The sequence below is a fragment of the Sander vitreus genome, chromosome 11 (genome assembly GCF_031162955.1).
Source record: "Sander vitreus isolate 19-12246 chromosome 11, sanVit1, whole genome shotgun sequence".
NCBI classification, from domain to species: domain Eukaryota; kingdom Metazoa; phylum Chordata; class Actinopteri; order Perciformes; family Percidae; genus Sander; species Sander vitreus.
Window position 1 is genome coordinate 10,706,911 of NC_135865.1, and position 18,054 is coordinate 10,724,964.

Here is an 18,054-nt window from a genome sequence, read left to right on the forward strand (position 1 = left end):
TACTCCAATATTATACAAGAGTGTCAGTAACATAAGTCAAACAGAGGGCACATGGCTTGGCATCATGAGACAAGGTGGCAAGTTAAACCGCCTGTCAACACGCATTTTTATCATGCTCTCTTAAAGCTCATATGTCATTTTAAAATACAGAACCATAATCATCTGTGTTTATGTTTAAAGTGCTCATATTATGCTCATTTTCAGGTTCATAATTGTATTTAGAGATTATATCAGAATAGGTTTACATAGTTTAATTTTCAAAAAACACCATATTTTTGTTGTACTGCACATTGCTGCAGCTCCTCTTTTCACCCTGTGTGTTGAACTCTCTGTTTTAGCTACAGAGTGAGGCATCGCACTTTTATTCCATCTTTGTTGGGAGTCATACATGCGCAGTAGCTATGTAAGCACTGTAAGCTAGTCAGTCAGTCCTTCCAGAAAAAATGCGGAGTTTTTTTGTGATTGTTGCGGGCAAAAATCCTTGATTATGCGGCACGTTTTCTTAAAAAATGCGATGGAATATGCGGGATATTTATGCAATTTTATGCGATGAAATTGCGAGAACTTGCAAAATTGTGGTAAGTTGCAAAAACTGCGGTTTCATCATGGCTTCATCGCGGGGTTTGCAGCTTTTCGATGATGTTCACGTCGCATAATTGTGTCACTTCATAACGTTCCCATGGCAACAGGGGAAAATGGCTGCTCTTGTGTGAAGTAAACGCAACATTTTTCAACTTTCTGCTAAGATATATGTGACATTTTTGCAACGAAAATGCGGGGATTATGAAATCATGCAAGCCCCGCATATTTTGGGCGGAAATCTGTTTTTATGCGGCGAAAGTGCGGCGTATTTGAAAAAATGCGGCCCCCGCATAAATATGCGGATTTTGGCTGATTATGCACTGAATTATGCGATCGCATAATCGCGTTTTTCTGGAGGGACTGGTCAGTTGCAGAGTATGAGGGAGTGCCACGCTAACAGCTAGGCGAGCATTATAACGTGTGTTACAAAGTGACGCACGTTTGTCACGGAAGTAAAGACTGGACTACAATAGAGCTGTTTGGAGCAGTTTGTGAACAGTGTTTTCTGTTGGAGATGGTAAGTCCCTTTGGGGTGGACTTTTGGCTTTTTCACTTTGTAAACCTATAATGTGCACAAAAAGATATATAACACAATACTGGAAAGGGAAAAAGCCAAAAAGCATAATATGACATATATATTACATATAGTAAAATAAGGCAAGCATGTGAAAAAGTATACAGTGCAGTATTTGAGCCAAAAGGCACTGGACAGGTTCATGTTAAACCCACTGACTGACTGACTGGCCAACAACCTGTGTTGGCCCATCTGTCAGTTTCAGGCTCATGAAATGATCTCTGTATCTTAAAGAACAAAAAGTAGAGTGTTCTGCTGAAATAACCAACCTATATTTAACATACCAATAAAACACACAAAATGCTGTCTTATACAATTGTCAATTCTGGAAACGTGACTTGCGTGGCCACCTCGGGGTCTCATCTGTTTCTCCCTCCCTTCAGCTGCCCAGCTGTGTGTGTTTACTTGCGGGCAACAGTTTCAGACAGCTTCTTCAGTCTCTTCTTCAGCTCCAGAGGGAATTTCTCGTAGCACTTCTTACACACTGGCTTCATGTCAAACTCCACAAACTTGTTCCTGTGGAAGAGAGAGTTACAGCCAATGTTGTTAGATGCTACGTCTACTAGCATGAACAATGGCAGAGTAACTTGCTGCTTTGAAATCATACATTTTTATATACTTACAAAACAGTTCATTATAAATTGAAAAGCTGATGTGCATGTATTATGGAGGAAAAACACCTAACAAAATTGCGGCCAAAAGTTATTATTGTGGATGGGCATTTTAAGATATTTATCATTTTCAACATCAACTGAATGAAGTAGGTACAATGTGCTCTATTATGTTTTCTGTATTAAATGCCTTTAATTCCACTAACAGACTAACAAGCCGCCCCCCCCCCAGCTGTCTCGAACAACATTTGCTCCCAAAGAAGATAATCGCTGGCAGGAGCAGGGCATGTGTTAAACCCGGTGGGACCTCTGCACTACCACAGCTGGGGCCAGAAAGCTGCCGGAAGAGATTAAGGCTTTACCCTTTACGCCCAGACAATCAGGGAGACCTAGGAAACAACGCATTCCCTTTACCATGTGACTGATCTGATTTGCCTGTTTGCATTGTAGAGGTTACCAGAGTAGCAGCCTTAATCCTGAATAGTGTTTCTGGCTGAGAGGTGACCATGTACAGACACATTTCTAGTATTAGGTCACGCACATATTTTCAGTCTGTGAATACTCACCTACTAAATGTCTGATGACATCATTTGGCTTGAAAGCCACATGAACTAAGTATAACAGTGATATAAAAGGATAACAAGTGGCTTGGAGCACGTTTGAAATATTTATGAAATGAATGTATGAAACACAGCAAACAGCAAAAATAATTGAAACAGAAAGAAAGATGGAAACTGACCAAAGGAAGAAGAGTGGAAGTGAGGAGAAAGAACAAAGAGTGGATCACAGACACATGGGTATCAATTTCTTCTTCTTGTCTTTTGAGTCACGTTCACGCTTGGCCAGCCGGCGTTTCATATCGTCCGGCAGGCGTTCGTAGCAGTGCTTACACACCGGCTTTAGATCCACCTCCACAAACTTATCCCTGACGGAGCAGGGAGGAGGGGGAGATGGTGAGGGGTTTGAAAGAGGGGGGGAAGATGAGGAAGGGCAGTTAGAGAGGAGGAGGAGAAAGACAGTGGGGAGGAAAGAATAAAGGAAAGAAGAAGGATGAGAAGGAGAGAAAAAAGTTGGAGAGGGCAGAGTAAGGAAAAGTGCAGCAAGAGAAGCACACAAGAGGACAAAGAAGAGGGATGATGAAAGGGAGAAGAGGTGAAGAAACAAGTCCGCAGAGACACAGGATTATAAGAGAAAGGTGAAACATCAGAAATGAACAGGATTGAAAAACAGACAGTTAACAGCAGCAAATAGTTCAAGATGCAGGGTAGTTGTGAAAAGAGAAAGGTGACAAACAAAGAGCGAGCTTGGCCAATTCACATGTGAATTTCTGTCAGTCTTCAGAGAATATAACCAATACCAAATGAGTACACAATCTAGGTTAAAATGTGTGGATTGATTGCCACAGTGATGGCATCAGGGTGTCTCTTTTAGACTTGTGTTTTACTTACTTGAGGGTGAGCTTGGTGTTGCAGGTAGAGCAGGCAAAACAGTTGACACACCAAGCCTTGTTAAGGGCAGACACCACTGACAAAAATAGAAGAAATAAAAACACTGTCACATGAGACACTGTTCCAGATTACCATCACATGACTAAAGTTAACTGGATTTGGTTTAGTCTAAATTTCAGAATCTCGTTTTCAAGGCAAATTGTGAGACAAGAAATACATCAAAATACAGTCAATGTCATATAAAAGAGAAGTATAAGGTAAAAGGTGCTCTAATAAACAAAAATGTTAACAGGGCAGCAGCACCATGAGTGACAAATGACCACTCCACCCATAAACCATTATATATTTTCCAATCAAAATACGTTTTCTCACCATCTCCTTCAATAACACGATTGCAGTGGTAGCAAACATCTCCAAACAGCTGAGTGTGACGAAGGGAGAGAAAACAGAGAGTGAGCAGTAGAGTGACGCATATTATGAGTTATGAAATTCTGCAACACAAATGCAGCGCGGGCAGTCTTTATCATGGCTCATACTGTATAACATGCTGTATTAAAAAAAAACAACATGCAAACATACATAGGCTACAGAGGCATTTTGTAAACTTCCCTGGAACAGAAGTATTGTGTTCAAAAAAACCTCTCACACTAGGTAAGGTCCTTACATTAAGTCCCCCCCCCCCCCTTAATCATCCCATCATCTCTTTATACTGAGCTTGTTCTGATGACTTACAAATAATTAACAGATATTTCATTACAGGCAAAACATAACATCATGCTGAGCACAACATGAATATTCCCAATACTGTTGCGTGTTACCTGGTTATAGTGTGTTTCACAGTAGGCCAAGCCCTTGCGTTCGTAGTGACGGTGTCCCAGGAAGGGTTTCTCACACTTAGCACACACAAAATGCTGCAAACAAAACCACGGCCAAGCACACGTGGTTAGCACAGCGTCAGTCAGTACATTATCACATTCAGACCGTGTTACAGGCAGCAGCACAGTCGGACATTATCTGGTCAGACCACAACCAGATCAGTTTAGTCCAGATGTCCTGTTACTGCGTCCAAGCAGGGTACAGAGAGTAGAGAAGGTTGGCACTAATCCTCCAAACAGACATGTAAGAAATGAATAGTAAAGGTATTACAGAAAGTAAAGGGGCATATATAATAATAATAATTACTAAAAATATTTTAAAAAATATATATAGTGCAGTATAAGAGTTTTACTAATTTATTTTAGGTAACTGAGTTGAAAATAGGATCTGGCTTTAAGACAAAAGTTTATGAGAATCTGGCCTGTAGATCATGCTCTGGACCCAAGTGATGGACAGACAGAAAGACACCAAGTGGTGAACTATTAGTATAACCCTTGAATGGAGGCTGGGAGATTCTAGCCAGGCAGGAAGATGCGAGACACGGGGCAGCAATCAACATCGGGCCGATCCTTAATCCCCTCACCATGTCAAAGTGTCTTTCACAATAGGCATGACCACCTCGCTCATAAAATGGGTGGCCCTGAAATGGGCGCTCACACACAGTGCACACATGATGCTACATGTGGAGGAGGGAAGACAGGAAAAATGGCCATGAAATGTGAATAGACAAAAGATCATATGAAGATAGGTGGTGGAATGACGTCATAGAGAATATATACAGTTAATGGAGGAATAGAGCGCAATGAACAAAACTATGGAGATAAAGCTGGGAGTCGCACATATGGCACATATAAAAAAGTGAACTCATTGGAATGAAAACAAAAACAAGAGAGAACAAGAATGAATGAATAGCTACTTTCAGTTTCTCAAATATGTAAGTAAATTGCATTTCAGCAGGGAACCTATAAAATAAATATTGTAAATATTTGGAACCTTAGAGTACTAATCATTTCAAACAGAACATGTACACTATATCATCTAACATGTAAATACATCTGACACCAATATGACACCCAACCACCAAACAAATGAAAACAATCACAACTTCACCTTCTTGAATGTGACTGTGAATCCAGTGTAGACATTTAAGTAGTGTCTCCTAAGCTTCATGTAACCGAGGCTGTTTTCAAACGTTTAACATCGTACCTCCACATGCCACTGCTTGCCCATGGCATTAACCACACGACCCTCGATGGGTCTCCTACAGGCCCCGCAGATGGGGACACCCATCTTGTCATGGCAGGGCAGACAGTAGAGCTCCCCCTTCAGCTCCCTGGCATCAGCCGTCAGCTCCTTACTGCAGAGAAAGAGGTCAACAACACGAGATCAGCTCTGCTTTCACCATAGCATGTAAACACTTTCCATAGTAACTCGCTTAAACACATTCTACGTTTTTTTATGCAAACAACATTGTATATTTTTACAAAAACGCAGAAAATAATACTGACTGTGAAGTTGGAAGTAGCTTTCTCTGAAGAAGAAAACACGACCTAGTGTGTGTACATTTAATTGCAATTACATAGTTTGTCCACCAGAGAGCAGTCTTGGTCCGTCATGTTGTGGCTGATTAAAAGTACTGTGTGATGAGCTGAGTATTTGTCTGCATAGACTATGGACTTGTAACCTTTTTTGTTGGATCTCTGAAGTTTTCATGATTAGAACATTCTATCAGTGAATTAGAGTTGCAACAAATGTTATGATAATCATGGATGATCTGTCTCAACTTAATAAATTCAATACACTGGTTTCTAGCATCAAAGTGTGCATAAACCTGGCAGCATCATGACTGCATAACAAATGAAGTATGATCCTGTCATGGAATTAAGACATCTATCGGTAAGTTTGAGGCGTTTTCAGAACGATTCACAACCTGACGCAGTTTGCACCCACCATCTACTGTAGCATATGGTCCTCCCACTACCTTCATGCCCTGAATGACTAGTGGGACTGACACAGCTTGACAGGTTTGTGTGTGTGTGTGTGTGTGTGTGTGTGTGTGTGTGTGTGTGTGTGTGTGTGTGTGTGTGTGTGTGTGTGTGTGAGCATGTTACCCGCAGTTGTTGCAGTTGAAGTGATCAGGGTGGTACGGGTCATTCTTGAACAGGAGAGGCTGCTCCTCAATAATGGCGTGACACTTCTGACAGATGTACTTGCCGAGGCCCCGAGCTTTCTCCCTGTTATGACATGGACGACACAGGTGCCTGATGGGAGACAATGACAAAAAAAGACAGACAGAGAGATACTTGATTAGACACTTTGTCCTTACCAGCAAGCCCTGGTCTAAGATTTCAGAGACTTTTGAACCAGATTTCCTCCCCAAAAGTTATAGGAAGCATTCACATTTTTCAAGTCTTAACACAATACTCACATGTCCATATGAAAAATGAGTCTCATATTGGCTTTAGCTGAACTTTCAAAGTATTTGTTTTACACAGAATGAGGACTTTGGATTTTGTCCCCTACTATTTACATTGAAATCACACTGGGAAGGGATCTCTTTATGAACCGGAGGAACAATTACAGCGATCACATGAACAAATGGGAACTTCAAGTTAGTTTTACTTGACAAAAAGAAAAACCCTGATCAGTATCTGACCCTGACGTATATAGTATAAAACAGAAGGCTGTGTTGTAGTTCTCTTTTAATACTGCCGGGACAATGAAAGGGAGGCCAAAGAGGAGAAAGTCGTGAGAATGCTTGACATATGTGTATAGAAGTTGTAGAAACATCAGTACCACATAAAATAGCATCATAGAAAACATAATCCTGCTTTGCAGTATACATAAACTGATATGATTAAACAACTTTCACCAGTTGAAGGATGGTAACTGGTTGTAGAGGAACTAACCTTCCAGCATTCTTAACAAATCCAACATCAGCGAGCACAGCCTGGCAGATATCACAGCAGAAACAGTCTGGATGCCAACTGTTGTTCATAGCCTTGATCACACGGCCAATGATGAACTCACCTTGAAGAAGAGAAAAAAGATTATGAAGAACTTGTCCATGGATATACTTTAAAGGGCATAAACCCCAAACTCCATCTCCATATGACCCTGAACAGGTAGGGCCAGGTAAAGATAGAGGATGGATGGCATTCAATCTCTGTTACTAGAGTTCCTGTACTTACCACACTGGTGGCAGCAGGGAGCAAACAGCATCTGGAAGTCGTGTTCACAATATTTTCTGCCTTCAAACTGTCAAACAGAATTCAAACAATTTGTACCCAATTATTTAAAGCACATGGCTGTGAATTAATATTATATAATAGCAATAACATTACTAAACAGTATAATAAAAAAAAAAAAAAAAAACATCTTCCCCAACCCCTATATACACAAATATATTCAAACATTCTTACTAATAGAACACAATGTTATGTTGATCACAAACGGCAGCACCACTACGTTTTTGTTACCCAGCAAGAAATATGACTCGATGTATGAAGTTTTCTTATGGCAAAATAAATCTCAAGGCAGAACTATCTGTCACACAATGAGAAGTCTATGTTGGAGTTCTTTTTCTTTTCTTTTTTTTAAAGATTAACAGTTTTTATTTTGTTACATACAGCTCACAACCTGAACAAATCCCCTCCCCCCTCAAGCTGTTATATTTGACGCATCAAATGAGTTCATTAAACAGTCTAGGAACAGGCTGGAAAGAATTGTTGACACAGTTGATGAGGTGATAAACTAGAAGAGGAGGAAACATGACGTGCAGGCAGGAAGCAAAGGGGGAAAGACAAGGAACTATTTCTAATGAGCCCTCCAGTCTGTTTGAAAAATTGGGAATTTGTTTAAATGGTTCATTAGAGAGCTGCTTCTTGACCTATCAGCATAGAGTGCATTTTGGAGTAGCAAGCTTAAATCTATCAATGGAGTAAAAACGTGAAAGATGGATGACCTGTAAGTCATTGTTTGGAAAGGAATGGTTGATCTTTCTTTATTTTATTTTTTCTGTGCACAAAATGCAGATGTAGGCTTAACACATGTCCCAAGTCACATACTACTCTGTGCAAGCATGGCTATACACTGTACTGGATGAACACTGTGGTATTCCAAACAGCCATCAGTGCACCATAGATTCACATATGCTGTACAAGTGTATATTTTTTAGAATTTCTACATAGTGGAAATGATTGTACATAGCTCTTGCTGTGTATTTTCTTTTCTTTCCACTTACAATCTAAAAAGCCAAAAACAGTATGATCCTACCTCAAACGTTTCCTAATACATAAGCAAGCTCCTACTGCTCAACACAGAGGGACAGGTAATATCCAGCTGACCGTGGTTTATTAATGGCAACGGGTAGAATTATTTACATGGGGAATCAGAGGTCAATGCAATGCCTTTGATCTTCATATTGATCGTGCATTAGAGACACCTTCTCTGTGATAAACTCACTAAACAGAGTGGCGTCGGGTTCTCTGGGGCCTGACAGAGAAACATCTGGCCTTGTGTCAAGACTGGTAAGCATTACTGGAATGGGCTTGCAATAATTCAATGCTGCATTGAGGAGTGTGCTCACCCAACTTTATTTACCTCAACAGGACCATGTGTTTAAATTCTTTGTCTAAGGAATGTGCAAAAGGCTGCTCCTTTGCAATAAACAGTGATTTAACTGTCTGGAAAAAGAAAGCCAGGTCATTGACCAATCACTGCTACTTAAAATGTATACTGAAAAGATAAGTGTAACTATGGTTACATTTAGAAACTTCTGTGTTCAGGCAATAAATCGAAACATCTCCTGAACCTATTGTTCTGTCCACATATGATTTAATGTTAACTGTGTACTTAGGCATGTCTAGACTAATCTTAATCCATTTTCCATTGATCCACATTGGCAAAAAAAAAAAAGTCCAAACCATTTGCAATGCCTATGCAATGCCATCAATGTTTATTGTAATCCATTGCCCCCTAGGTGTATTTAAACCTGTCAATTACTGCATTATGTATCTTTTATTGGATGACGAATGGCACACTGAAAGGACATTGGTAAGAAACAAAGTGTTACCTCATAGAAGAGTCCCTCTGGGAACTGTTGGAAACACTGGGCGCACACAAAGCACTGCTCATGGTAAAGTTCCCCGTTGCTGTTAACTATCTTCTCAGCCGGGGCAAAGCCACTCTTGCAGCGCTCACACATGGCATTGGCCAGAGCATTGGCCATGTTGCTGAGGAGAAAAGAATTATCAGAATGAGAATCAGAGTACACTTACGTAGGCCAAACCCTCATAGGCATTACAGTTGTTGATATAATAAGTAGAAACAGGGAATGCAATATCTACAGAACAAAATGAATCATTGTGCAACCAATACAACATAGCATATAATGAAATCTACTGTACGCAGGTTTGCCAGGAGAATTATATTTGACTGCTGATATATTATAGTACATATTCACTGAATTTGTACTACAGTATATTTGACACTTATTTTGTTTTCTGTTAGTTTGGTTGATGGTTCTGGTATCCATTGTTTTTTTTAATTGCTACATTTTCTTTCTTTTTTCAACTTGGAAAACCTCGGGTCAACCTGAAATGTCTCAAACAGAGAAACTTTATTATCATGTGTTTTATGATTTTAATGTTTGTTAATAAGAAGGCATTGTGCTATATTGTAGTTTTTTTTAATTAATATACTATGTTTTTTAATCTTATATGTGCAGTACATCTTGATATATTCAACTTAATGAAAAACACAATGTAGCTGTTTTTTTAATTTCTTCATACATTGGTAATTTGTTTCTGTAAGTCATGGTTCTTTAGGAATATCAATAAACTCCAGGGCCAGGGTCATGTCAGGACACACCTAACACCAATGAATTAACATCTATGACATGTTTCTCGTGTCATGAACAGCTGGAAGATGTACTCAAAACAAGCAGAAAAGACAAGTGAGTGGGGAAAATGTGATGCAAGAGGTCATCAGCGCCTGCAAACTCTCTCTCACACACACACACACACACACACACACACACACACACACACACACACACACACACACACACACACACACACACACACACACACACACACACACACACACACACACAAGTGTCTTGGTTCTAGATTTATTTTGGCTCTGCTTATCAGGGCGTGGGGAATCACTGAGGTGGGAAACCTACATGGTGCCTTTTGAAAGAAAAGCTGAAGTTACAGTTTGTACATCTGCACTGTTTCAGCAGTGTATTTGTAAGTGATGTGTGTACATGCACAGACATGGGTCAATATCTTGCAACAAACTGTCAAAGAACTAGTCTGACATAGTCCGATGTCAGAAATGTCAGAACAAACCTGGAGCGACGCATAAAGCCAGCCCTGCCCTTTGATTAAACAATCAGAATTGTTTCACTGCCTCTCTGGAAACCACGATTGTAATATATCAACAGGGAAGGGCCCCAGGCTAATTATCTGTCACACTGGAGGCACTGGTGCCAGAACCTGCAGCACAAATGGATTCACATTTGAAAACCTGCCACAGTGCTTCACATAAAGCTTTTTATTTATGCTCTTTTTTTCTGCTCATCATCACATGTATTAGTTAGCCACTTATGTTAGTGGTTAGTACTAGAAAAATGTAATGATTATTGACATTATTATCCTTCACTTACACAACAGGAATCCTTCATGCAACTGATAAACACACCACTCACTGCTCATGTTTGCTTCTGATTTTTAAACTGGAAACCATGATTATCTTCTGATCTGGAAACCTATACTATCCTGCAAACTGAATAAATCTATGATAGGAAAAGTGCCATGCAGTTGCTGAATGGTACATCAGTTTAAATTTAAAATCCAACAACTAGTTTTTATAGTTGGACATTTGAGAGACGGAAGGAAGTCACGCTATCACTTTAACACAGCTTACAGCTGGCTGATTGGTCCAGTATGTCTGACTGGCCCGAAGTAATCTTACAATTGGACAATTCTATATCATCTTATGGTATATATCGTCATATCACCCAACCCTTTACAGGCTGAACCTGGAACTAAATTGATTATAATCCTATCATAATAGAGATACAAACAACATGATCAAACTTTTCTGAACCAAGCATAAGCAAACATTGTACAAAACTGCAACATAATAATAAATCAACAGCAAAGTTACCAATGCTGATGCACACAATAACAACACTGCTTAATACCTGAATCGAACTGTGCGTAAATGGGGACATGTTGCAGACAGAGGTGTTGAAAGAGAAAAGAAAAAAAAGAAGAGAGAATGGTGGGCCCACCCTGGCTTCTCTGCTTTGGTGGAAAGGTCAGAATACCAACGTGTATCCAGGCAACACACACACACACACACACACACACACACACACACACTTTTTATGGAGTGATGCCATCTGTTCATAGTAACTAAGTTAGATCAATTTGGGAATTAACAAGTTCAACACTTCCAAAAAACAGACACATTGCTCATCACTTTTTACTTTTTTGGACTATATGTCTAAACTGCTCATCATTTTAACAATGCACACCTCAGTTCTACCAAATGTCTTTCAGAATCTGCATCGCCACTACAAAAAAAGGGTTACTGTCATACCCTTTTTAATGCGCTGACTACATTAAAACAAGATGTAGTAAACCCAGCCTCCATCTGGGTCCACAAACTTATCAAATACATATTGTTCTATATACCCTGTCTGGCCTGATATCACACACGCAGACAGCCCTGCCCTATCCAAAGCATTTTTGGAAGGAAGTGACACATCCTTTAGGCATTTCCACCCTCCTATCTGCCTGTAGCACCCTGTGTGAGTGAGAGACAAGCCTAGAAGCAGTTATACTACAATAAAATAGGTTTTCTTATTTAAACTCAGCGTAGACAGACTAGTTAGCCTGAGGGAGTCGTTAGCTTTGCAAGACAGACATGACCCCTCACCAGCTTCCCACTAACTCCCAATTGTGTTCCATGTGTTCAAGCCAAAACACTGCCAAGCACCAACCCTGGATCTGACAGCGGTGGCAAAGTGCTTTGTCCTCCTGCACCATACAGGCTCACAGAGAGTGTGCTAACTTCACTGACGTAAGTAACAGTACTTTTAGCTGTAAAACTAAACTTTGTACAGGTACACATTTGTACCTTAAACTACTCACAAAACTACTTTGCACCTTTATGGTGGACTAAAATCGGTGGAAAATGTTATTCTGCACCTACCTTTGAGTGTTCAGGGTTTGTGAGATGTCTAACTAAGACCATTTAGTATATATATATATATATATATAAATAAATGTAGCTTTTTACTACTTTTTATTTAACATAAGAAAAAGTGTGTGGCAAAAACAGGTATTTTATATGAGACGGACAAAAGAAGGTTGGGAGCAGGTTTCTTTAAAAAAAAAATCCATATGACTCTCCCTCCACCTTGTTAACCCCACCATGCTGATCTGTGACTATAAATGGAGGCTGGTTGTCAGCTAAGGGAAAGGATGCAGACCATCACTTCTGTTATGAATACCTTCTGTTCCCTCCACCCTCCCTCCACTGGTCACCATGTGTCTTCAGATGCCTTTTTTATGCATCTCCTCTACTTTATCCTCTGTTCTCAGCGCTCTGTACACATCTGTAATCACTATGCGACTATAATCGAAGTAAAATAATCTATCATTACTTCCAGATCTTATGACAATATTATGGAAAACTAAGATCCAGTTATTGCTGAATATTCAAAGCTCAGTCGATGTCTAAAGTTCGTACTGTGCGTTGTTTTCATTGTACATTTGCGTTTTCCCAGTCCCCAGTTTGTGTATAGCCACGTGCATTCACATCATATTGGCAGACATGAACCAGGTTATACAATATTAACACCTACCAAAGACCAAATCTTAGTTATCTTAGTTGTTATGTAATACCACTAGGAGTCACTTCAAGTCAGACATCTAAAATACCACCCATAGGGGCTTTAATGTCTCCAGGACTGACAGGACTCTCAGTTAATCATCTCATCTGCTGAGTGCCACCTGAGCTTGTACACCTCCGACCAGAACTGGATTTGTTTGTCTCCAACACTGAGAAAGAAAACTCCAGGCTTCAAAATGTCCCTTCACAGACCTGTGAGTGACCCTACGTCCATGTTTTCCTACAGCCTACGATGAGGTCAGATCAGTCAGAAAAATAGTGTATATTTAGCCTTCCTGCCCCTCATGCACACATGCTTGCCATTCTGCAATACTACACTAATACCACGTCAGTGTATGAGCCGACCGAATTCCATTACACACACATCCACTACCTCACACCAGTCATCAGTTTAACTGGCTTGTCAGTTACCAAAATGCTTCATCTGTGACAGTAATTTAGTGATGTGGCAAATCATCCACCAATCACAACAATCACAAATCATGGATCACTCCTCTCCCTATGCTCTGTGATACTCGCTCAAAGATACTAAAGTTACTACAGATAATGACAATTTGTGAGTGGAGGGGTGTCCCTGAGAATGAAACAGCCAAACAACTATCATGTAAAGCCATACTAACACAATACGTTTTGGAGGGCCAGCAGCTTCTTCAAAGAGGATGATGCAGGTTTCACTGCAAGTTTTACTGGCTGCTGAGTAACATCTTTTCACATCACACTAGTAGTAGTATTTTAACTCCTGTTTTCTAAACTGTGTACTTACAAGCGAGCATAAAAATCACAAAACTCCTTATAGACTTTGACATCACTCTTTCGTCTCTGGGACTTGGACACCGGGACTTCAGCCTCTCCCCCGTCACCGCCCAGAAGCCTCTGGTGGTAACCGTTCATCTCTCCATGAGAAACATGGTCCGGGGGTTCTCCATCTTCAGGTATTGATGGTGGCAGAACACGACCGTTCAGCTCCATTCTCATGTACAGTCCAAAATGAACTGCACAAATCCACCTAACACCTGTGTTAAAGTCACTGCAGCCAAAAACCAAAACACTAGAACAATATAAATCCTGTGTGCTTGTTCAAAGTAAGTTTACAGTTATGGGAATGGCAATCCAGTAAGCAGTGGGAGCAGTAATCCACATAGCAAGGACACCGAAACACTGATCAGACTGCGCTGGGAGTACTCTTGCTCTCTCTTCCTCCCTCCCTCCCTCTTTCTCTCATTCCCACATCAACTCTTTCTCTTTTTTCTCTCACACACTCAGTCTCCCCTCCTGTCACACTCGCGGTCTATTCTTGGGCAGGTTACTGAAACTAAAGAGCCAACCCTGACGCCTGTCCAGACAGAGGTCACTGTGCCATCACACTCACAAGCCGTAGTTGTATTTTTTATTTTTTTGTTTTTAAATGTTTTGCATCCCTGATATCTGACAGTTTATGGGTAATATCTACCCAAGCTGTCTGTCTGTGTGTGTGTGTGTGTGTGTGTGTGTGTGTGTGTGTGTGTGTGTGTGTGTGTGTGTGTGTGTGTGTGTGTGTGTGTGTGTGTGTGTGTTAAACAGCTGGAAATCTCCGCTTTCTGGGATATGTAACAACGTGGCTCCATCTCCAAGCATTGCGCAAAGTGGAAATGTGGCACAAGAAAGCGGAGAAGCTAACAACAAGTCACTGTTTATTTTAGTCATCGTATAAACACAATGGAGCCAGAAATCAAGCAGCGGTACGCAACATACAGGGGCTGAAACTGGAGCCAGATATTGTCTTATCAGTGTCACCCTGCTGACATGATGCAATGTAGGTTCGTTGAATTATTTATATTTATAGTGTAACAGATCAATGCTACACTGTTTGTGATCTGAACTGATTTAATGCAGTCCATAAACACTACTGATTTCAGTTGCATTCATGTCGTCTTTTCACATTCACATTCACGTTCACCATTTCCAAATTTCCAATCCATGATGGGATTGTTTATGGACTGCTTATTTTTCCCTGACAGGAATAAAACTCAGGACAAACTGGAATCATGGTTTGTGTTTTCTCCAAGTGAGTCAACAGTACGGCTTGACTATCAGTTTAGAACATCTATCTCAAGCTATCTAGAGCTATAATTATAAAATATGTTAATCGTCCTCAGAAATCCCATATTGGTCTGTAGGCATTCCTTTAAACCCACAAATCTGTGTCTCCTCTGGGTAAGTGGTAGCTCTGTATGTGGTTAAACTTAACTGGCATCTCATATTAATGACCACTTCCCAAATCATCAAAATAACATAAAGCCAGATCTGGAAATACACTCTAGTGAGACAAACATGTTCCACACTCCATTGGAGAGCAGCTGCAGTGTTTATCCTGCAAAACTAAGGGTCTATAAGTCTATAAAGTAGACTAGACCTGCATGCATGTGTGTGCAGTATGTGTGTGTGTCCAGCTGAAACATGCCTCTGAGTCCTTCAGTATAACCGTCTTCTACATTACTCCATAATTCTACAAATAGACACCTAGTGGCGCCACCAAGCCCAAACTAGGTGCTGGCAGCTGCTATGTGTGTGTGAGAGAGCGTTTGTATACATAGTAGGACGGAGCCACCTCTACCTCCTCTGAAAGGGGCTGCCAAATTTCATATAACATTCCAAGTCATCCAATCACATTTTAGTTTCTAAAATGCATCATCTTAGCATTTTTTGTATTCTTTTCAAGAATGCTCTCTAAATACTGTGAAAGGCTCCTGCCACTCAAAAACACCCTCACTTTTAAACCATTTTTAAACTATTCAGTCTATCAAGGGACAGTCTGGTTTCAGAAATGAATGACATAATGAGCCAAACATTTCACCAGGCACCATCTAAAGCTTTAAGAGCCTTTCCGAAACAGAACAGTGACTGCAGAAAAGTCTCCTGTCCTTAGCTGGGGCAAGGTTGGGAATCTCTTCTGGGAACCAGTGTTGAGTGACTGGGATACAATGTACAGAAGGTGGGAGCTTTACAGGAAATGCACGTAATCTTTCCTCCAGATTACAGTCATTGCCATGGCGCAGGGTGTTCCACCCTAAAATAAGAGTTGAGAACCTAAAATTTAGCACTGAATTAAAGCATTTAATATTATGTACAAATCTATATTCTAATGCTATTTTGTGTATACTAAATAGCATAAGAATATAGATGTAGAGTTAAAATAATCAGCTTGAGGCACTGCAACACACTGTTCTTTATGACCAACTACAACTACTGACAGGGGATTAGACCACAATTTCCGTAGGGATAGAACAAAAAAAGTCAAGCACACTCTTCCCTTTTCTCTCTCGCTCAGTGATGCACACATACACATAAATAGCAGCCAGAGGCAGGGTAATAAATCAAAGTTGCATAACATGGAAAGTTTCTTCTAATGAAATAGCCAAGAAGACAAAACATGCTCTTGCATTTGGTTAAACAGGGAATTCCGTTGTGACAGTTAGTTTAGCATAGTGTAGTCACACCAACTCTCACAGACCTCAAATTGAAGATGAATAAGATAAAAGAGCGGAATATCACTTTATATTATATAATAAAATATATAATAAATATAGATAAAATGATAAAAAAATGTTTTTATTGGATTGAATCTGCCACGGCTAAATCCAGGTTCAAGCTTGTTTTTCAGAGAGAACTCGAGTTCTGTCAGTCTTCACTTGGTATCATTACCATTTACTTCACCCTTGCTCGTACTTGGTTATTACTCAAACATGACTGCTTTCTGTCAGATGAAGGGATCAGACCACACAAAAAAAACATGCCTCTCAAGATGGTCTCTATATCATATTAAAAGGCAGGAGGGGGCCTCTTTTTCTTGTGTGCTGAATATTGTAAAGATTATTTTTTGGGGGCATTTTTAGGTTTTTATTTTCAAAGGACAGATGAAGACATGAAAGGGGAGAGAGAGAGAGGGGGAACCCGCGGCCGCTGCGTCGAGGAGTAAACCTCTATATATGTGCACCTGCTCTACCAACTGAGCTAATCCAGCCAATGTGCTGAATATTGTAGACATTGTCACGATAGACTAGAAAAACATGCTAGTCTTGCTGTCGTTAGCTCCTGAGAGAGAGAGAGAGAGAGAGAGAGAGAGAGAGAGAGAGAGAGAGAGAGTGCCGAAATGAATTTCAACCTGAGCTTAAAAATGGCTACACAACTGTCAGCAGTCAACAAAGTGTCTCTGGTGTTCCCTCTGCAAGATAGGATTTTGAGACTTCCTTATGGGGTAATTACGTTCCCAGGTCAGGTCACAGGTCAGGTCACTTAGACAATGAGGTAGGAAATAAACTGTTCCAATGAACTGACCTCTACAGACATCATGGTGGTAAAGACATTTTCTGCATGCCTCCTCGACGTGTAATGATAGACAGCCAATTACCAGCATTATTCCGTCTTGGTAGAAGCATGTTGCATACCAGTGCCCAAAACAAATAAAATATAATTCATGATTTTGAATTAAAACACAATCCTGCAATTAAAATGAATGTATAGTACAGAACATTTCTGTTTAAAATGTATCTTAAGGTTGGCTGAATGGATCTGTGTCTGCAGACTACATTTGAAAATGTCCAGTCCCAAGCAACAATCGTTGACTCTCAGCCGGTGCGAGACGAGCAGATTCAGGCCAAAGAAACAAAACAAACACACACCCTGTTCACACACCCACACTCCCCTCACAAGACTATGTCAACAGCAACCATGGCAACAGAGACCCGAGGGCTGCTTGGGCAAAATCATTTTACATCTGGCAAAGCACAAGTACACACACACACACACACACAGGTTTGTGGCACTATCTTTGTGGGGACCCGTCATTGACATAATGCATTCCCTAGCCCCTTACCCTAACCTTAACCATCACAACTAAATGCCTGACCATAACCCTTACCCTAACCATAACCTAATTCTATCCCTAATACTACAACCAAGTCTTAACCCTCAAACAGCCCTTTAAACTTGTGGGGTCCAGCATTTTGGCCCCACAACTAGTATACTGGACTCCTGGTTTTTGGACCCCACAAAT

General features: G+C 40.4%; 1 protein-coding gene across 5 annotated transcripts in view; it reads right to left on the bottom strand.

Moving 5' to 3' along the window:
- Window positions 1-18,054, bottom strand: part of lims2 (LIM and senescent cell antigen-like domains 2) — a 28,775-nt gene that overhangs the window by 1,285 nt on the left and 9,436 nt on the right. For 3 of the 5 annotated variants that reach the window (XM_078261602.1, XM_078261603.1, XM_078261601.1), the window contains exons 2-10: window positions 9,166-9,325; window positions 7,283-7,349; window positions 7,001-7,121; window positions 6,203-6,352; window positions 5,298-5,448; window positions 4,034-4,126; window positions 3,588-3,636; window positions 3,216-3,291; window positions 1-1,672 (exon numbers count right to left, since the gene is read on the bottom strand). The exon at window positions 1-1,672 is cut by the window's left edge and continues 1,285 nt beyond it. In XM_078261602.1, the coding sequence (XP_078117728.1) occupies window positions 1,558-1,672; window positions 3,216-3,291; window positions 3,588-3,636; window positions 4,034-4,126; window positions 5,298-5,448; window positions 6,203-6,352; window positions 7,001-7,121; window positions 7,283-7,349; window positions 9,166-9,325 (982 nt within the window). In that variant the 3' untranslated portion in view covers window positions 1-1,557. Of the gene's footprint in view, window positions 1,673-2,403; window positions 2,693-3,215; window positions 3,292-3,587; window positions 3,637-4,033; window positions 4,127-5,297; window positions 5,449-6,202; window positions 6,353-7,000; window positions 7,122-7,282; window positions 7,350-9,165; window positions 9,326-13,785; window positions 14,150-18,054 lie in introns of those variants that run through there. The other 2 variants (XM_078261600.1, XM_078261604.1) reach the window with 2 other exon arrangements.